Here is a 22,695-nt window from a genome sequence, read left to right on the forward strand (position 1 = left end):
GTGAATAGTAAATTGGTTCTATCCCATTGGGTTGGCTTGCTTAATTCGGGTTTGGTGTGATTAGGCTTGAATACATCATGTGTGGTGTAGTAAAGGTGCATATTCGTTTGTGCGAAAATTTTTGCATTCGACGACGACAAGCATTGTTGACATTCGTATTGTCCAAATTAAACAGCTGATCAAGTAAATTTTCATTATTTGTCTCTATTATTAAAGAATTGAGCATTTCTAATAATATCAACATATTGCCATTTAAAAGAATAAAAAAGTATAAGCTCAACCTGCCCCATTAAAACATAATTGAACATTATCTTTCAGGTTATGTAGACAAATTGAAATTTACTCAATCTGAGATCCTCACCCTGTCATGGTCGACAACGGCATTTACGCACAAATGAAAACCCAGCTTAAAATTGGTCTTTATTGGGTTGAGCTTGATCGGGGATAATTAGGTTAGGTCAAGTTAGTGTTGGTTATATCATGTTAGGATTTAGGTTAGATTAGATTGGGTTGGGAATGTTTGAATTAGATTTGGTTAGGTTAGGAGGTTAGGCATGATTGGATTAGGTTTGGGTGAATAAGATTGGGCATGATTAGTAAAGGTTTGAGTAGGTGAGGTTGGGCATGATTGGGTTAGGTAAGTTTTGGGAATGGTTGGGTCAAGTCTTGTATGATAAGGTTAGGTTAGTTTTGGTTATGTTACGTTAGGTATACAATTGAATTAGGTTTTGTCTGGTGGTCATGTTTGGTTGGGTGATGTTTGTTTAGAACAAGGTTTGGTATGATTAGGATAGGCTTGGTTGGATCAGGTTGGACATGGTTAGGTAAGATTGGGTTGGATAATATTAAGATTAGGTTTGATCGATTTAGGATTCAACATTATTAAATTGGGTTAGGCTTGGTTATGATGGGTTGGGCATAATCAAGTCAGACCAGGCAATGGCGTGGCAAAGGAGATGGGTGTTTCTAATGTTTTTATAACCCGCCCCCATGAGCAGAGAAAAAAAAAACCCAAAATCCAACACAGAATTGTTTGGGTCATATTTTCGAATATCTTGTGATATTTCAAGTGAATAAACATTTTCTTTTAGAATTTGGTATTCTAGAATATCCAGTAGCTTAAAATTCCTATAAATAAACCACCAAGTAAATAAGTTTACTTTTTTAAAAGCACAAAATTTAGCATTTTTTGCAATATCTCAGTAATTATTGCTAAACAAAAGCTAATTCTTAAAAATTGATATGTAATACATGTTTGAACTGGTCTTGACCTTCCCTATCAACCTATTATTAGAAAGGCTTGATTGTGAACCTCCTGAGTATAACCTCTACATTTTTGTACATAGGCCCTTATTAAAATCATTGTAATAGCTTTTACAGAATCATCCAATTGATCTAAAAAAAGATTTGCTTGTCTTGAAGTGTCATTCAGACTCACTCAAAGCCAATTCAACTGTTTATAAAATTTATATAATGAATTAGAGATGTGTAGTCTAGTCAAATGTGTAGTTATTAAAAAGCAAACATTTATTATGAAAGAACGCCGTTTAACTTTTGTGATCAAAATAACATACTAAATCAACTCCAACCAAAAGCTTAATGACAGTTATGATGGCTAATTGCATTGTTTTACACCCACTTACACATTGATGCATTCAATGTGATCATTCCCTTGAGAGGATAATAATAATATCGTTACGGCCAACCCTCTGTGGCCGAAACAAATATATTTTTATAACTATTTTTTGGGGATAAGGAACAATCAATTATATGAATGCAATACTTTCAATAAATGGGATGCAATACTGTTTTTAAGGTTATGCTAGAGAAAGATTAATATTTCAAAAACTCACCTCTTTATCCATTATTTTAATAATCAGACAAAAACATATAAACTAAAAATAAAAAGAATATACTTGTTTTCTAAATTTGTTCATTAAAGAATGATGATTCTACCTAAAGTTTCAATAATAGAATTTATAGTTCCCCCTAAATGGCCTCAATAAACAGCATTCTTTTTTCACCCCTTTTGTGTTTGGTCATCACTGCCTTCTGGATTGTAAATTATAAACTTTAGGTTACAAGACTAGCCAATGCCCGACTATAGACAAGGCCCTTCGCACAAAACATCTTCATAGTAGATAGGTGATTTTACGTTGAGGAAAAGACCAACCACAATGTAATTGAAATCATATTTGTTTTGTGAGATTCACCTTATATTGTCAGCATTATCTGTATATTAACATCGATGCTGCCTATTCAATTTGCCTCCACATTTTTTTGAAGCCAATCATTTTGATCTGTGTAATTTATCTATGTTATATTTTTGAAATCATTTAGTATTTAATGATTATTGTATATATTTTTTGTAATATTTTTAATGTACCTAACATCAATATCATGTATCTGTTGGAAAAAATGGTTACTCATGTTTTGAATGGCCTCCACATATTAATTTTTGTAAACATTGATTTTGATCTCTATAATTTATTTCTGTTATTTATTAATTTATTTACTCATATCAAATTTTGCAAGGACTTTAGTCAGTCATGTTCACTAAGCTTTCTGCCTATTTCAAGGGAAATCCCCTTCTCACAAAAGATCAGTTCGGCTTTTGCTGAGGGAACGCCTGGTTGAGACATAGAGACGGCAATGGTTGAGACCATACTTCAGGCAATGGAAAATAAGAACTCGATTGCTATGACTCTTTGTGATTCAACAAAAGCCTTTGATTGTGTCTCCCATGATATACTGTTGAAAAAACTTGCAAAATATGGTGCATGTGGAGTTGCATTGAGAACAATGGAGAGTTACCTTTTGGATCGCAGACAAGTTGTGCAAATAGATGGAGCCAAATCTCAAGCACTAGAGATCAACGTCGGAGATCCACAGAGGTCAATTCTTGATCCTCTGCTTCTCCTCATATATATATATAAATATAACTGATCTCAGCATGGAGGGAAAAGCATTACTGTTTGCTGATGACACTACTTTAGTCGCCCAAGATAAATATCCTCATTCGGCTATTCGCAGCTCAGCCCAATTGATGGAGGAAGCCAGCTCGTGGTTCAGAGTCAACAGGCTGTGCATGAACGAGGCCAGGACACAAAATTTTCTGTGCACCTTGAAGCGTAGTCCACCTTCCTTTGGTGAGCCCGAAGTTAAACTTCTCGGATTTATGGTGGATGCATCTATGTTATACGATCAACATGTAGATATGGTCTGTATTCGACTCTTCAAGGTCATCTACCTGATGCGGAAGTTGAGGAACATTGTACCTTAAATTTATCTGGTTACTGCTGATATCATGCTTTTTTCCACAGTGACATCAATTATGAAACTATACTCTGGGGTCACTAAAGCAGTTGTGAGAGGATTCTCCTTCTTAAAAAAAGTAGTGCACATCATGACATCATCTCCACCCCTGGAAAATTGTGAGCCACTTTTTGTAAGATTGGGGATTCTTACACTGTCTTCAGCCAATACTTATTCTGCACCTGAACAAGTAGACTCCTGAAGGGTCGGATTCATACGCTGCAAGAAAGAAGCCAATTCCATAATCACAACAGCAGGAGGCAAAATGACATCAACCTACCTTACTCAAGACTGTCTAAATCACACAGCAGCTATCCAATCCTCACACTGAAGATATTTAATAGACATCCCCGGCGTATTCGTCAATTGGAAAAAGAATCATTCAGGAAAGTACTACGAGATAAACTGCTTAGCCTCTACTCATTAGGTGATGAGGAGATCACAAGTTTTATCCACCTATTTGGCATGCCATCTTGATTAAGTGTAATTAGTGTGGACTTTTGTGTTTTTTGAGTTTTTAATTTTTCACTGACGAAATCTATCCAGTAAAAGCTGGTCATGGATTGATGGAGAATTGAATTGAATTCATTTTTTTCTTCAATCCTGATTTTTATTATTTTATGAATTTTTTGTAATATTTCAAGTATAACTAACATCAATATCATGTATTTGTTAGATTACTCATGCCAATAAAATAATAAATGATTGATTGAAAAATGTTGCAGACTTGAAGTCTTAAATACCTACACATTAATCATTAAATCAAGACTAATTTCCCTAAACTACAAAAACAATCGAATTTATCTCTTTCCCATGGAGCAGGGGTTTAACAAAGACACTGCTATTACACTCAAAAATCAACTGAAAGAGTGAAATCAACCAAGGCCCGGTTGCACAAAAGCCAAAAAATTCCACGAGAACCATTCAGAGAAGGCTTTTTGAAAAGAGGGCTTCTCTGATTGGTTCTCTTGGAATTAATCACAGTTAAAATTTAACCGGCTTTTGTGCAACCGGGTGTGAGTGTTTCTAGACGTAGCAAGGAAAGTGGTCAAGGCTGACTTTACAGAGTGTCCCAAAATAAAAGTTCAAACTTCGGGAATAGGTTCTATGGATCAAAACAAACTGTGGAATATGTAGAATAAATGTTTTACTATAACGCTTCGTTTACGAGATATTGGTTCGTCATTTTGTATATTTTACAAAATAATTTTTATTTTCAAAGTTTTCCAACCGATCGCTATAAAAATCGGTAGGTATGTTCAAATAAGAGAGATGAACTGTAGAAAAAATATTCAACTTTGTCTAATTCGAAAATTTAAAATGACGGCCATTTTAAACTTTCAATCCAAAATTGCAGAACAGTGATAGATAGAAAAATTTACCAAGATAATATTTTTTTAGGAAATTTTATTTACAATCAGTTAACACAAAAAAAATTGGAATTGGACAAAGCATAACAGAAATATAATGAAATTTGTGTTACTTACCGTACTTATTTAGGCATTACTTATTCTACAATTTCTCTTTATTTTGACCCATAGAACCTATTCCCGAAGCTTGGCACTTTAATTTTGGGACAATCTGTATAGTGAGGTCAATGTTATGATAGGTACTTGTACGGAGGCTTATTTCAATCTCGATTCAATCACCAGTTTTCTCTGAATTAGGTAGGTAGCGCAGGGTTGCAAAGATCCTTTTCATCAAAATTGATCCTTTTCATTTATTTCTCAATCAGAGACTTTTTAGAATATTATGAGAATTATCGTATTTCAGTCTAATAGTTCTTTGAAATTTGAAACAGGAATGATTATAGAGAACTAAACAAACATCCATATCTGACACTATCAAGTATGAATTTCCCTGAAAAATGGAGAAAAATGCTTTGAAAATTCAATGGAGAACTTAAGAAAAGAAACCTCTAAAAAAACTCTGTGGAACGCTTGGAAAACGCTGTGAAAGCGTCAATATTAGGCGTATCTTTGGCGTAATTTTGAAGTCCTCACAAGACAAAATTGACCCTAGCTGAACTGTCAGTTAGGCAACTGTATATCAGAAATCTTGTTAAATATATCAGCAACCATATACATCTTTTTACACCTCATTCAACTAATTATAGTTTTAGATCAGTAAATAGATGCTTCGTTCCTCGAACAGATCTAACTATATGCAGAAGACAATTCAACTATACAACAAAAAAGCTTATTGATTTTATGCCAGAACATTTCATTGCAAGAAAACCTACAAAACACTTGAATTAAAAATTGAAAGCTGGATAAAGACAGAGGATATCATACCTAAAATATTTTAATTTGATGTACATATACTGTCTTCCTCAGTTCCTCTGAATTTATTATTAGTAGGGCTATACTCCCAGATTAATTTTCTCTCTCTGAGTTTAAGTTTTATTTTTTGTGTCATGTGTACTGTATTGTATTGTTTTTCTAATTCTCTCTTTGCTTACAAAAGAAATTGCATATATGCTACAATTGAATTAGGCTACATTATGTTACTAAATGGATTACATATGTACAGTGGATTGTAGATTAATAATTACATGAATCATCTCTTTTTCTTTTGAGTTTTTAAATTATTATGAATTCATTCTAGTTTTTCTGCTCTCTTAGTATTTCACTCTTAGTACTTCTTCTTTTCGGATTGAAATTTTATTTTTTTTCTAGTTTTTCATACATTCCATATGTTTCTTTTTTCTTTATTATATTTTTTCTATTTTCGACTGAATCTCAAGCCACTAATTATAGCCGACTGATTACTCGTTGCCATCGCTCAAACTACTTAGTTTTGCTGGTAACGCCAATGATAATATTATAATCGATTTTTAAATGGAAAATATTTTAATTTTAAGTTTTTGCAATGTATTGTATATGAAAATTTTTATATTTTTCACATTTGTAAAGTTTGTTTAATGATTTTGGCAATAAATAAATTTTTTTTCTATATCAAGTTTGAACATTTTCTCCCAATTGATTCTTGAAAAATGTGAGAAACGCAGTAGAACCGTCTATCTCGGGTGGATCTTTGGCGTAATTATGAGGTCCTGTCAAGACAAAATCTCTAGACCCTTGCTGAACTTCTGTAGCGAATTTGAACATGATCTGTCTATAAATTCTTGAGAAGGCGTAGAAAATGGAGGAAAACGCTCGAAAACCGTGGAACTTGGGCGTTATTCCAAGACCCTCCCAATACAACATTTTTATACCTCAGCTGAGCCTGTGTACCAAATTTGAACATTAAATTTGAATTTTTTTTAAATCTGCTCTTAGTGTGCCTCGAGATTGCCAATTTAACAAACCTGCCAAATTTGAATGTAGCCTGTTTGGTCCACTAGATTTTTAGTTCTGTTGATAATGAATGAATGAGTGAGTGAGTGAGTGAATGAATCAGTGTCATTTCGCTTTTATATATAATTATTATACAGTATAATATGTAACTCTTTTAGAGACGGATTTAATATAATTATACATCCCACTTAAAGATGATCATCAATATGATGATTCTCACGTATTTGACGTATATAGGCCAACTTAGTTGTGACTTTTTATAGTAGAACAATCACAAATATTATCAAAGTTTGAATTGCATCTTGAGTGCTGATGCTTTAAGTCTTGATTATATCGACAGTTTGCCATATTCTAGTTACATAGAATGGTATTAAATTAGTTTCATTCATATGTATTTGGGATAGTTTTCATCTGCCCTTGTATTTTCCTCGAGCAGTTTATTTTGTTGATAGAATATTGTTGAAAGTTAAATCAATACGCTAGTTGTTTTGTTGTCTTGGATACCCTACTATGTTCATTTTCTCTAAGCCCAATATTGCTCTCTTTCTCTCTCTTCCTCCTCTAAAAACCATGCATAATCGACGAAAACAAACCAACTCAAGAATGTTGAAGAAGTGCTAAAAATATTCGAACTGTTTTAAAGTGGATAGTTAAGTTTATTTCGAGCTTTGATTGGGGTTTGATCAACCAGCTTTGACAGTTCACACGAGCCAAAAGGTAAATAATAATAATATAATTATATTATAATATGAACTAGAAAATGCATCAACCGATTCTGAGAATGATCTGTAGAATGACTTGGCCGCTTGGTTTGAAATGATGAACGATTTATTCCTTGAAAATATATTATGTTATCTATATTGATATGATAAATGAAAGAATTGACTTATTCACGTACGGTACTTATAGGAAATTCACGAATGACGCATCATCACATCGAACTACTGGACTGATTAACTTGAAATTTTGCTTATGACTTGGATTCTTTATTTACCGAGGATGGTTATAGGTATGTTTCCAGTTCTTCTAGATTTCAGTACGTCAAGTTTTCAAGTCGTCATGCTTCCAGGTTTTTATGCTTTGCTTGAGAGTGGTCATAGACAAGATCGTAAAATCAACGGTTTTATCTTCCATCTTCTTTTTCTTTTTTATGAATTGCATAAATTATTGAATAAAATAAATTAATGTGTTTACTAATTTATTTATTTCCATTTTGATGAACTATTATAAATTATTGTGTAATGAACAACAGTCTCAGCCTACTACTATATATTTCTATTTATATGTTTTTTAAATATTATCTCATGCTATTAACTCAAGTTATCCTTATTAATTTATTATATAGGTCAAACCCTCGTAGACACTAATACATGGTTGTGTTCATAATGGAAATATTTGAATTGCAGAAGAGTTTTTGTTTCTGTTGTCTCAATTCAATTCATCCTTATATTATGGAAAACCTATGTAAAACTGATAACAGCGCAGCCAGTGTATCCTTGATATTGGGTCAATATTGATGTGCGATTTCACAGATCTGATGGGCAGTGGATGAATCCAGTATTTGTTGCAATGTCAATCATATAGGGCCAATGCGCATGAGATATTTGAACCTTATAAGGTTCAAGTCGACGGTTAATAAACTCAATGTAGTTTAGCATTTTCTCTTCACCTTTCACTGCTTTCAAGTCGGGCTGAACCGTTGCCAGTATGTCTTATAGGAAATTATTAGCTTTTTATTATAGTTAGTCCAGGTGCAAATGCCATTCCATGGTCATTTTTGGGTAACAGCCGTGGGAGATGTCCCAATGTCTTTGTAAGGTCTAGCATAATGAGAAACGCGATGATGATGATGAGTCGAAATCACAGGCAAACACTTCGAAAACAAGATGGCTACCAAAATTTTCAGGGTTTTGCCATATCGCTTGTATAATCGTTGTATAACCGTTCAAGGTATTCAACCGTTTTTTGTACAAAAAATTTCACAAAATCCTCTTCTACAATTTTTGTTTTATTATAAATTTCATCTAAAACAAACATTTTATTAGTTATATCTTTCAAAACTTTTTTCTCAATTTTTCTTTGTTATAACCTTTTTTTGTGCAAGAGATACAGAGAAATGTTGAGACTATGAAATTTAGATTTTTTCAACTCTGAAACGATGTATCTTTATGCGCTGTACGTCAATGAATGTGTTCTCCAGCGCCCTCCAAAGAAAACCCTGCATGATTTCTGGTGCGTTTTTCCATATGCATGAGATAACAAGCTAAAACTTTAAAATCGATTTTCGCATGACTACTTCAAGATAAAGACTTGCAAATGTTCTCAATATCTTCGTTACAACAAGCCGGATCGGATTGGCGTTCGGGGATCAGATGACAATCAACCAATCGGAGAGCTTCCTGTCCCGCCGACACGTCTGAAAAAACACTTCATATGGATTTGCCCTAATTGATGAAAAAATTCAAATTTTATCTGATTTTTTTTAATCCAATAATCCTATTATATTAAGCGAGCAATTTCTGTATATATCTGGTTATTTCTATATATGGTTATTTTTATATCTGGTTATTTATGCTTTACATATCTCTAAAACTGCTCTAACGATTTTCACGAAATTTGGAACATAGTAGGTTCATGATAATAGAATAGAATAGAATAGAATAAGTTTTAATGTAACCGCTTCTGAGGTCTTCAGAAGCATTACCCCCGTCACAATGTACAGCAAATGTCACACATACAATACAATAATTGGAAAGATACTATTCTAAAAGAACTACAATATCATGATTATATTAATATCATGTCCAAACAAAGAAAGATATTAATATATATATATATATATAATATATATATATATTATATATATATATATATATATTATATATATATATATATTCAAATATAAGATATTCTGGTCTTGAAATATAATGCAGTCACACAAATAAAAACGAACAAACAAAAATGAAAAGTAGCAGTAGTTGATACAGTATTTACTTAATTTAGGTAGCCTACCTCAACATAATATTAATAATTTTACAAAGTCCTAGCCAGTTCATAGAACTCCTGGAAAGTGTAAATGGGGTTACTGATTAGGAATATCTTCAGCCTCCGCTTGAAAACTAGATTTTGCAAACCTCTAAATTGTTCAGAGAGCATATTAAAAAGCTTCACACCAATGAATAGAAATGTTTTTTGCGTGCTAGAATACTCGTATAGTAAGGTCCACGTTATAATGACAGTGGATGAAGATAGAAGAATAGCGATGCCGATTCTCTGCATTAATTAATTATATTTCTACACTGTCAAAAACATAATTGGCATCGTTGTGGACCTAGAAAAGGATAGTACCACCGGCTTTGTCGAATGATTGACAAGGATACCAAAACCAAAGTTGATCAAATACTGTCATTATAACATGGACCTCACTATAGCGGCTGGTGATTAAGTTATTCCTGCCTCTGTCTGATGCTCATGGGATACTCCCTGCTCAACAAAACCATTCAAATTCTCCTTCACATAGGACAGACACTGAAGAACAAAAATAGAGGGAAATGTCAGTATTTATAATTCTTTGAAGCTCTCTTTGCATTGAGCGCGTTTTGGCAGACCACAAATAAGCCTGATTGCCTTTCTTTGAATACGAAATAGTTTTGAGCTATATGCCTTTGACCCCCACAGTACAGCACCATAGGACAGGTGTGACTGAATGTAAAGTAAACTACCTTTAGAGCATCAACACTGACACAAGTCCTTAACTTTCTTAATATAGATATTCCTCTATTAAGCTTTCCAGCTTCGAATATAAAGATTCGATTGCACTAGGTCTCATTCTTTGGAAAACTCGCTGAACGACATTAGAAGGATAATTCATACTTGGAAAACAGATGATAATTTCGTCGTCTCTCAATAACAGAAGATGCGTGTGCCTGTGTGTGCCTGTGAGGGACAGAATTATTTCCAGCTGTGTAATCATAATCAATCAGCGAGAAATTTCATCTAGCTAGACAATTTTTAATCAATTTGATCAACATAATCTGATTTGTTGACATGACATGATAATCCTCCTAAACTGGAGTATATCATGATATTTTCAAAGTTGATCATTATTTGACAATTTCAAGTGATTAGTGAGTGTTATTTTGTTATTCAATTTGGTTTGTATATAATCTGAATTATAAGTTTTTGGTTTCAAATGTTTGAACAGAAAATTGAACCTGAATTCAAGTGTATGGAACAAATAACCTACTTTCTGGACTATTCATAGTGTATAAATCAAAATTCGGGAAAAAACAGTTTTGGGCTGTGTCTGTTAGTACTTCCCCAAACATTTTGAAGAATTGTGTTCGGTTTATCAAAAGTCAATAAATAAATAACAAGCGAAGCTCGGTGCCCCGATATTATTATTGTCCAAGTAGACCTATCATAGTTTTAAAAGAATTAATGAAAAAAATTGATCCTGAAATCATCAAACACAAACATAATAATAAATTATTATGAGAAATGAAGTGAAGAGGGATTTCGGTAGCTCTCTGTGATTATAACTAAACATTGCGTTTGGTTTATGTTGGTATTTTTGGTTCCCAAACATTTATTGGCCGTTTTCACACTTATCAATTTCTCGCCGACATGACCAAAGACCTTAAAGATGCATATCTCTTTGGACATGACACAACACTAAACGGCAGCATATTCTCCGATAAGGTGATTGGGTTATTGGCACATCAACAACCAGACCTTTTTAAGATAACTGCACGAGATCTACCATACTGTTTCACAGATCAAATAGTCATTAAAAAAGGAAAGAAGTAGGTACAATAGATTAGACTAATTTGGTCTGAAAGCAATGATACTTCATTTTATTTGTGTATTTTGTGTTTTTCACATTATTACGTAAACTTTCTCTGTTGAACAGCTGTTCTATTCCTTTCTATAGTGAGGTCCACGTTATAATGGCAAAGTTTGATTAGCAATGATAGCCTATTGCTATCCTTGTCTATCATTCAACAAAGTCAATAGCCCTATCTCTTTCTCGCTTTTCTCTGTTGCCAGATCGTCTTTAAACAATGTAGAATTGATACTTAATTGACAAAATTTTTCATCTTAATCATTAAAATTCTTTATGAAATTATTGAAAAATATAATTTCTTGTTTAATAAAATATAATTGACTAGTAGTTCTGTGAACAGTATACCTCACGCAGTATTCTCATCCACAAGTACCTGATGTCAACTGTTTTAAATGTTAACAAAATCAGATCACGTTTGAATTTGTATTCCATAATTTATTAATATTTATGTTAATTTAAACAGTGAATAGAATATATTTCTATTCAAGAATTTATATAATATCCATCCAGTTCCGTGATAATCTTTCCATCTACCGTAATGAAAATTATTTTTTTCAATCAAAAATATTATAATTTCTTCAGCATTTAATTCAGCATTTTAATCACCTATTTAATTAGTTTTTTCGAATGTGAGAATATTGAAACTGATGGACATGCATAATAATACCATGACTGCAAAACAAAATATTGAAACCAAAGACCTTAGAGCTGCAATTAGACCAAATTTATTAACAAAATGTTAATAACTCAATCCTTATAGATTATATTAGATTGAACATAACTTATCATACACATGATGAACATGTGTGTTTGTCAACTTGCGTTCAATCTAATAGAATCTATAAGGATAGTTATTAACATTTTGTTAATAACTTTGGTGTAAACCCAGCTTAAAGATGCATACCGTACCTCTTTAAGGTATTTGATTGAAACTATAGACCTTATACAAATACAGTAATAGACTGGATTCACCACACATCTGTATAATCACTTGTCAGCTGATTTATGATGAATAATTCTATAGTCTAATTTTTACTCCAATATTGGCGTATGAAGGAGGCTCCTTTTTCCTTTTATATTATCCTTGAAATGCAAAATTTCCAAAAACCTTGTATATACGTCGACGCGCAATTTAAAAAGGAACATACCTGTCAAATTTCATGAAAATCTATTACCGCGTTTCGCCGTAAATGCGCAACATATGAACATATAAACATATAAACATATAAACATATAAACATATAACATATAAACATATAAACATAGAAACATATAAACATATAAACATATAACATATAACATATAAACATATAAACATATAAACATATAAACATATAAACATATAACATATACACATATACACATATAAACATATAAACATATAACATATAAACATATAACATATAACATATAAACATATAAACATATAAACATATAAACATATAAACATATAAACATATAACATATAAACATATAAACATATAAACATATAAACGTATAAACGTATAAACGTATAACGTATAAACATATAAACATTTAAACATATAAACATAAACACATTAAACGTATAAACATTTAAACATTAAGAGAAATGCCAAACCGTCGACTTGAATATTAGACCTCACTTCGTTCGGTCAATTATTTTAAACGAGAATTTAACAGTTGATATTACATCAATAAACCAGTACCAGCTACCATCTATAAAAGGCATTGACAAGACAGAGGATCGGCAAAGTTGTTCTGCTATCTTTCTCCACTGCTATTATAACGTGAACCTCACCTACGTTATAATGGCAGTGTTTGATTAGCAATGCTATTGCTATCCTTGTCTATCATTCAACAAACACACTATAGAGAGTTATCTCTCATATTTCTGCTTTTAATTTCTATCATCATTATAGATATTACTTTCCTCCTTCTCCTCAATATCATCATAAATTTGAATCTTCTCCTTTTCCTCCTCTCATCTATGGTAGAGAGTTAGTGGGAAGGATATTTTGAATATTCTTTCCAAATAATGGACATTATTATCTATAGTTATCACAAATTGCTTTTTTCATATCATATACAATTCAATAATAATTTTCTTAGTTTATATTATGTAAATTCATCTATAATTTTGCTGTATTGTAAGCTATTGTATATAAGTGTATAAGCCAGTATATATTGTTGTAATCTATACGAATAAAGTACTCAATCAATCAATCTTTTTATCTCAGCTATTATCATTGCGTAAACTTGGAATCACAAATTGAATAAATTTGTTATAATTATAAAATTTATAGATTAAAGGGAATGAAAAATGAAAATAGGCCAGCTTTAAACCTTATTCCTCGGTAAATTCAGAATCTTTATGTGAAATTGCAAGTTAATCAATTCATTAGTTCATACATGATTATGAGTCGATCGTGTATTTTCTATTCTGTATAAGATGTATAAGCCAATTCCTTCCTTTATAATATTGTGGATATGACAGCCTAAATACAGGTTAAATAGGGAATGCTACCATTGATGAAAGTCAAATATCCAAGACCAGCTAATAGGCTATAGTCCGAGAGATATTACTTTTTAAACGGCTCTCTCTCAAAGACAGAAGCCCGGTTACACAAAAGCCTGATTAATTTCATGAGACCCAATCAGAGAAGACCTTTTTGATAAGACGGCTTCTCTGATTGGTTCTCGTAGAATTGATCACGATTTAAATTTAACCAGCTTTTGTGCAACAACCGGCACAGAGAGGCCCAATGCTCTTTTCCTCACTAATCACTGCCATTATCTAACAGCTGGGAAAACAAAAAATCTGGTGTGGCGCATTCACACAACTTTCCTTGCCGTAATGAAAATTGATCACCTGACGCTAGTGTTCCCGCGCATCTCAAGTCTACTATTCAAAGATTTGAGCCAGCTGGTGACAGGGCAATAACGCTGGAGACACACGAGGTCTGCTATCTCTTCATAGTGAATGATTTAATAGAATCAACAATAATTTTCAATTGAATAATCACATTTTCTCGAATGTAGAGCTTATTTTCAATTTTAGGTGAAAATGTTACTGAACATTAATTGTAGAGATTTACATGCTCAATCTTTTCCACTTGATTTTTTTGTTCAAATTGTATCTGAATAATTGGGAATCTAAAATCCAACTTTGCATAGATGAGACTAAGCTCCTGAAATTTTCACAGATATTGGACTTGTGACAGTTGATAGAGCTTATTAATGACTATTTTTGGTATAGATTTGATAAAAATCGTTGGAGCCGTTTTCGAGAAAACTGCGAAAAACCCTGTTTTTGACAACATTTTTGCCATTTTAGCCGCCATCTTGAATTGCATTTGATCGAAATTGTTCGTGTCGGATCCTTATAGTGTAAGGACCTTAAGTTCCAAATTTCAAGTCATTCCGTTAATTGGGAGATGAGATATCGTGTACACACACACACACACACACACACCACACACACACACACACACACACACACACACACACACACACACACACACACACACACACATATATACATACACACACACATACAGGCCAATACTCAAAAACCATTTTTTTGGACTCAGGGGACCTTGAAACGTATTGAAATTTGGAAATTGGGGTACCTTAATTTTTTTCGGAAAGCAATACTTTCCTTACCTATGGTAATAGGGCAAGGAAAGTAAAAACTTCTATATATTGTTTATCGTATGCAAACAGCAATCCCCCAGACATACTTTTGAGTCACCATCCAATTGTGCGCAGCATGCTTACTCCTCCCCACTACTCTGTCCATGCTACAAACTGTCCAAGGAGAAACTGGTTCCCCCTCTTCATGTTGAAAGTAACATCTCTCGAACTATAGCTTTAGTGAGGTCCATGTTTTAACAGTATTCGATTAACGATGGTGTTACTATCCTTGTTTATCATTTGACAAAGAAGATAGCGCTATTCTTTTCTAGATCCGCAACTTTGCCATAGTTTTAAACAAAGTAGAATTATAATTAATATTTACAAAATGTCACTGAGTAGAGAAAAAAAATGTCACTGATCAAGCTAGAGACCCCCTGGGTTAAAGAACTCGCTCGTGAACTGTTGTATTGATATCTGAGACTATTTAGATGTACTGTATGATATTACAGTATCAGGTTCCATATGGGAATCTTATTGATAAAATACTTTCTGTCGCTTCAAAACTTTTGTCAGCCATCTTGGATCCGTCTTATGGATCCAATTTCATTTCGAATCCAGCTTCATTTTGAACCCAACGTCGTTTTTTTCAATGGGAAGGTTGCCATGTGATAGGCCTACATGGTTTCGATACAGAATTTCAAATGAAAATTAATGGCAAAATCCGCACACCGATATCTCAAACCGTTTCAAATGATTTCAACATTTCAAGATACTTCATAAATGATACAAAAATAAAATGAATGAGTACCTATACTATAGCCTACATTGAATAATCAAATGTCATAAAGAACACTAATAGTACCATCCACCCACAAATTTAACACTCTGAACAAAAAAAATTGTCATAACAACTGCTATCAACACAAACCTCTGGTTTTGCTGGCAACGCCTATAAGCTATCACAAGTAGTATTATCAATTACGTGTGTGTTACAGACAGGCAGACAGACGTTAACGGAAGCGAGTTAATATAGAACTTATAAATCAATGTTGTTATTCAGCTGAAATCATGTGTCGGCGCATAAAGTCTGTCTGTCTGACAGTCTGTGCATAGCCACCTCTAATACAAGGCCACGGCCTACGATATTGCAACGTCGCAGTGTAGGCCTAGTACCTAATACATGATTGGTGAAAAAGATCAGCTGGTATTTTTTTAAATCTTTTTCACCAATCATGTATTAGATTCTAGGCCTACACTGCGACGTTGCAATATCGTAGGCCGTGGCCTTTTATTAGAGGTGGCTATGGTGTGATATTTCCCAAATAGCATCAGCTTTTTTAAATGAATGGAAAAATCAAAGAAATACCATGCAATTAATTCCAGCTGACTGAATAATAAAGTCAAAACATTTTTTTCTTATGCACTTTCAATACTATTTTTATATCCTGAAAAAGGACGAAGGAGTGAGTCAATTTTGTTGTCCAACGAACTTGACCTGTAAAAAGGTTCGAAGTATCAGTGTTCAAAATTTGAAGCTGATTGATCAATTCTCTCTAAAGCTCTTGTCGAACAAACAAACAGACAGAAAACGATTTTGGACTTCAGTAAGTCCAAAAAGAGAACTTCACAAACGCTTGTTCAACTACAAATTAACAAAATTCATATGAATCTGTGTTAATGCGATCTCTCCGAATCTCTCCGGTTGGTTGATTGGGTTGGCGCTCGTTCATGCCCTGTCGACTCGTCTGAAAACGCCTGAAAAACGCTTCGTGTGACTTGGCCCCAATAGATCCCACAAGTAACGTCAGAGACCAATAATTACACGATTTGAATTGTAACGAAATCTGCATCGTCATCAAAACAGCACACGGCGGTAGAAGAACGATTCAATATGGCCGTCTCTCCGAATTATTATCATCATTACTGTTTCTGGTCTTGGGCACGCAAACTCTCATTATTTATTGCTGTTTTACTGCATTTTACTGGCCGAAAACTTTCCTACATTGTGATGACTTGCAGTTGGCTCTGGCTTACTCTCACAAACTCACAACTATACGAGCCTTCTTCGTTGCTCGACTCTCCTCAATCTGCCAGCGTTGAGTGAACTTAGTAAAAGTAGAAGCTACCAATAAGGAAAGCTGCCAGAATACAGTGAATCTCACAATAGAGCTTTAAGAGTGACGTCACGCCACTGCTTTTATTGTTTAATAGCATGTCGTTGTTTGTTTTAATGTCTTCCTAAAACTTCCTCTAGTCAGATGTGGTACACTATAACCTGACAGCATTGTTCGAATGGAAAGGGTGGATGTTATTCATAAATAATACTGACAGACAATTATTAGAGTGAACATAACATCAAAAACCCAAGGATCATACATAGGCTTCTCAGAGACCGCCTGTTGATGTAAGAAATTCCTAAATTCTCTTCCAAATGTAGAATTAATATAGTTCATAAATTATTGATTCAATAATTACCAAAACATGTAATCACACCTTTTTCTCAAAAATGGCTTGACCCAATTCTTGCATAAATAAACCCTGGATAGTCATTTACAAGCTCAACAGTCTTCTTCCTGGGGATCTAGCAGGGGCTTCACACCATATTTGAAAAGAAACGTGAAAGAAAATGTTAATGTCGATTATTTTAATCAACGTTATCGCTTGGAATTTTTGTTCTGTGGAACCAAGATCCTCCATTAACTCTCAACGCTTATTTCGATTGAAATCCATAATTTTATTAGATTAAAAGTTAACAGACCTTCGTGGAACTTCGTGTAATTTGATTTAATAAAATACATACATATTATAATGAGGTACTGTAGATAGCAGATAGGCAACCCGCAACACAAGGCTTGCAATCTAATTCCGACTGATAGAGTCTAGCTGAGGATGGGGCAGATGTAGCCCCATGTACCATAGTCCTTTTGTAAGAATAAAATTAAAGTGGTATTGACAACATCTGTGTCTCGTTTTTTCATGATGGAGAATGCATTCTACTTTTTTATTAACTCATGTTTTTAAATTTAAAAACTAAAAATCGTTTGCCAAAATTCTTATTCCTAGAATTCTAAATTATGTAGGGTTAAGGAGTACTGTTAAATTAAAAGAAAATTAATTTAATTTACACTCTCTTGTGTCAGTGATTTTTCCTAGGTTTCAGAACTAGAAATAAATGTGGAGGATAATTCCTTTTACCAACAGCACACTTAGCTGTTTTCGATTTTAACTTGTAGGCCTACCTTGGTAAAAATGAGAATGCAGTACCTAATGAACATAAATCTACTAAGAAGGCAATAACTAGCGAAATAAAACTACTAACTATCTATATTATTTTAAATAAATACGGTTAATTATTGCATTATTCGTATCTGATATTGTGCTGTATTCCTAATTGAGATAAATAACCTAGAGAATTGATTAATGTGAAAGCTATTTGAATAAAGATTTGTACAGCACATTACATTGTGTTTTAAATCGATTTTACAAAACAAGACTTGTACCGCTTGATTTGTGATAGTTCTAGACTTGATAGTTCTTCAATAATACTGTAGTTTCAGATTATTGTTTTTAATAATATTGTGGTTATAGGCAATAGCAAACTAACAATCATATTATTTTCATATTCTTATTTATTCATAATATACATGATAAGGTGCCAATATACCTTTCAGATCCATAATGAGCAGTGGAGCGGGCACTTCATCAGGGGTTGGCGGCCTAATGAAATCCGTCTCGCTGTTTCTGTCATCGGGACGCCGCGCGTCGCTCAAGGTGGGTGGCGGTGGTGGAGGGGGTAGAAAGGCGGGCACATCAACCCCCGGAGGAGGGGCGTCCGTCCGGCGTGGTCGCAGCAGAACTACAGCAGTTTCGAGCAGTTGCACCGGCGGTCGAATGGCGGACGGAGCAGCGGAGCAGCAGCAGCCGGGTGGCGCAGTTACGGCCCGGGCCGGCACTACATCCTCGCAGCAGCCGACCAACAAGCTTGTAGACACTCTGCGAAGGCAGACACATTTCTCAAGGTGCGTGTATTCTGAGTTGTTATTCTGTATTTTCTCACATGTACTTGTACTTTTTGTGTAGTTGATATTATGGTAATTATTCATATTGAATGAAAAAGACTGACAAATTGTCAAAAACCACAGATTTAAATCTGTGGTTTTTGACAATTTTTTAGTATTTTTCATTCAACATTGTTGTAAATTGGTGAAACCATTGGAAATCAAATATGAATAAAAGGCGGATATAGATTTGTTGGTGCATTCACTACAGTAAGGTCCACTATAATGGAAATAATGGCAGGGGGAAAGATGGAGACAGCGTTGCCGATTCTCTGCCTTGTCACTGCCTTCTATAGAGGATAGCTGTTATAATAGTGAAAATCATATCGTTGGTCATATCAACAAATCAGATATTTTGATCATGTCGATTAATTACTCGTCGTATAATATTCCTCGTGAGATCATCAGCGCGGATTGAATGCAATACCGTATAGTTCAACAGCTGAACATAATTCTGTCTCACTTCCATGGTAGGCCTTTTCAGGCGATCACAACCTGTTAGGCTGGCTACTAACAGTAGGACATGCATGTTGTGCATGATAATGGGTGGTGCTATAGCCTACTATAGATAGATCTAAAGTAAGCCATGGTGGTGTAAGAAAACGAGAAATTTCGAACTAATATCATTCGCACTAGGTAATAAATTCATAAAACTAATAGATTACTCATGAGACAGGGCATTTTTATTCGTCTACCTATTTATGTTCCTATAACCTATTCATCGAGAAGTAGGGAATATTATTCTCTAAACGCCCTGTTGTCTGAAATTCGTCTTCATCCACTCCGTTTGGAGTGGCTATAGAACTCTGTAGAAATGATAAATTTCTTGAAATCGTCGGCTTCTTTGATCTAATTTCAGAGCTATTATAGCTATTCTTAATTTCAGATGGAATTAAATAGAGAATGCATTTATTCAAATGCTAATGAATATAATATAATTATTATTGAACGAAAATCCTAAATAAATGCTGCAAATCACCTCTATTTAATTAAATTTCTCTATTTAATTCCATCTGTAACTAGTTGGCCGCTATGGCTTTGTATAAAATGAGCGCTGCTATCCAGAGATTGTCTTGTTGGTGTAAGGGCAAGCATTCCTGACTGGCAATTTGGAGGTACCGGGTTCGATTCCCGGGCTGGCAACTAATTTTTGGATAGTAGTTCTCATCGAATTTCCATCTAGCTGTTAGCCTTGTTGTCAATGTCTGCAGTAGCAGAGGTCTTCGGGGTGATTTGCAGCATTTATTTAGGATTTTCGTTCAATAATAATTATATTATATTCTTAATTTAATTGAATGCACGTGAAAGGGAGAATCCTGGTCCACAATTTGAGATTGAATTCAATTCTCCATCATCAAGGGCTTCGGAGGTGGATATTTTTGAGAACAAGAGAAAGTGTTGGTTTCCGGTGGGGGGGGGGTAGGTGTTTGAAGCAAGCGAGACACCGACAGGAACTCTGCATTTCTAGACCATGTTTAAGGTAGGCTATACTAGCACACTACAATAATTTATTATTATTCAGATTTTCTTAATTTGTTGTGCAAAGCACTTCTTTATTCTGTCTTCATTGACTGGGATATAAATTCAATTTTTTCTCCTTTAAAATTGTCTGTAGCACCTAATAATAATAGTATTGAAACTCGAAATTGAACTTTGCTATTTATTTATTATCTATTCATCCTATTCATTAAGTTTATGAGGTTCAACTATTTTTTGATGAACTATTTCGAATGAATAGTTTATATTTTTCATAGTAATAATTATTACTGTATAGCTGCACTCTAGTACAATGATAATTATTTACAATATAATATATATGTAACTAGATAAATCACTATATGACAAGCCTGCTCATCAATTCCAATCATATAAAAAGATATTAAAAATTCAAATATTCGTAATATAAATGAATTTCCTTATATAGTTTTTAGCCTAATTGTGATATTATGAATGTTAAAATATGCCAAAATATGCCTAACATTATTGTTATTATAATAATAATATAATAATTCCTCTGATTGCTACTGAATTGCAACCAAAGGAGTTTATTGACAAAACATAACAATAATTGACAAGAATGTTGTTTCCCTGACATTTGCTAAAGTTGCGTACAGATATACGCGCCGCGAACATGAGCAATTCACTTTTAATCAGCTGACTATATCTGTATTTTTACAGAAACGGTAAGATACAGATATAAAAAGCTTGGCATCAGCTGATTAAAAGTGAATTGCTCATGTTCGCGGCGCGTAAATCTGTACGTACCTTAAGAAGTACCACCAATTTATTTATGATTAATAATTTATTAATTATTACAATCACCGTTAGCTGTAAAATTCCTTGAGTGGAAGTCTGGAATAAGCAAAGTGAAAAATTTTTCACTTTTTCTAACAACGTATTAGGGCTACTTGATTTGTTAGAAATGCCTGGGAAGTTCCCAAGAAATGTTTTAAGAAACTCCTATTTGTGTTCTCATTATTCTGTGTTTTTGAAAATTACGTGGAGCATGTTTATTGCTTCTACTTAGGTTTGCAATCTCACAGTCTCACAGCCGACAGTCAGCATCGGACGAATGGGAAGTATTTGGGCATTCCAAAAGGAATCCTGACATGTTAAAGTGAATTTCAGTATACAGCGACCGAATAGTTTAAGCGGCGGAAGAAAAGCCGAAAAAGTAAATAGAAAATAGCCTCTCAACAAGAAAAGATTGTTTCTGTGAACGGTATCTCTATTTTATGGCGTAGATATTTTTGCATGCACGCGGCCAACGATAGCAAAAATACAAATCGGAAAACGATACAAATAATAGAATAAAATATGGTATAAATATTTGCCAGTAGGCTACATCGATCGAAGATGACCTCTTCCCAATTTGAGTTCGGTGATTGGAATATGGAATTTGATACGCTGCGCTGCGAGCAGAGTATAGCATTAACTCTTTGTGTGACCTTGTCTGGTGGAACAAAGAGAGAGAGAGAGAGTGAGAGAGAGAGAGAGAGCGAGAGAGAGAGAAGGTCGAAGAAGAGGGGAAAGAAGAAAAGAAAGAGGGAGAAGAAAAAACCAACAAAGAAGAATAGATCTTCTTGATCTATCCCAATCTAGAATGTTCTATTAAATGATATAGCTATAGATATATTAGCCTCAAATCAAATCAGATCAAATTTATTGCCTCAAAATCCTGTTACCTTTTTCAGCTTCTCAAGGATTGATGGTTTTCCTAGTACATAGATAATCAAAGTTGAAAAACCCTTCAATCCTCCACCTTTTTTTGTACCACTTTCTTTTTATTTTGTTTTAATGCGTGTATTGTTGTTGATGTTTGCAAGTATTATTTTGTTAATGTGTATCAAACTTGTATGTGTGTGTGAAAATAAATAAATTGAATTGAATACATCAAAATATATTGGAGAAAAAGCCTTTACCGTATTAAATTGTTCATTCATTGCTACTGGTTTATTCTTCCTGGACAATTCAACAGTTTTTTCTATTTAATAAAATGGTATTCTTTGGTCTTATGGTAATATAAAATTATATCCATAAACATTGAAATATCATTAAA

At 33.6% G+C, this 22,695-nt stretch overlaps 2 protein-coding genes across 6 annotated transcripts in view; one reads left to right on the top strand and one right to left on the bottom strand.

The window, feature by feature from the left end:
* LOC111050254 (oocyte zinc finger protein XlCOF6.1-like) overlaps positions 1–2,032 on the bottom strand; it is a 153,281-nt gene extending 151,249 nt beyond the window's left edge. For all 5 annotated transcript variants that reach the window (XM_039428196.1, XM_039428202.1, XM_039428228.1 and 2 more), the window contains exon 1: positions 1,854–2,032. In XM_039428196.1, the coding sequence (XP_039284130.1) occupies positions 1,854–1,865 (12 nt within the window). In that variant the 5' untranslated portion in view covers positions 1,866–2,032. The remainder of the gene's footprint in view (positions 1–1,853) is intronic.
* A 5,137-nt stretch (positions 2,033–7,169) lies between these two features.
* The window catches only part of LOC111050248 (EF-hand calcium-binding domain-containing protein 1-like), a 40,350-nt gene continuing 24,824 nt past the window's right edge, over positions 7,170–22,695 (top strand). Inside the window, exons 1-2 of the mRNA XM_022336543.2 lie at positions 7,170–7,331; positions 18,750–19,097. Of these exons, the coding sequence (XP_022192235.2) occupies positions 18,757–19,097 (341 nt within the window). The 5' untranslated portion in view covers positions 7,170–7,331; positions 18,750–18,756. The remainder of the gene's footprint in view (positions 7,332–18,749; positions 19,098–22,695) is intronic.

The sequence above is a fragment of the Nilaparvata lugens genome, chromosome 1, assembly GCF_014356525.2.
Source record: "Nilaparvata lugens isolate BPH chromosome 1, ASM1435652v1, whole genome shotgun sequence".
Classification (NCBI taxonomy): domain Eukaryota; kingdom Metazoa; phylum Arthropoda; class Insecta; order Hemiptera; family Delphacidae; genus Nilaparvata; species Nilaparvata lugens.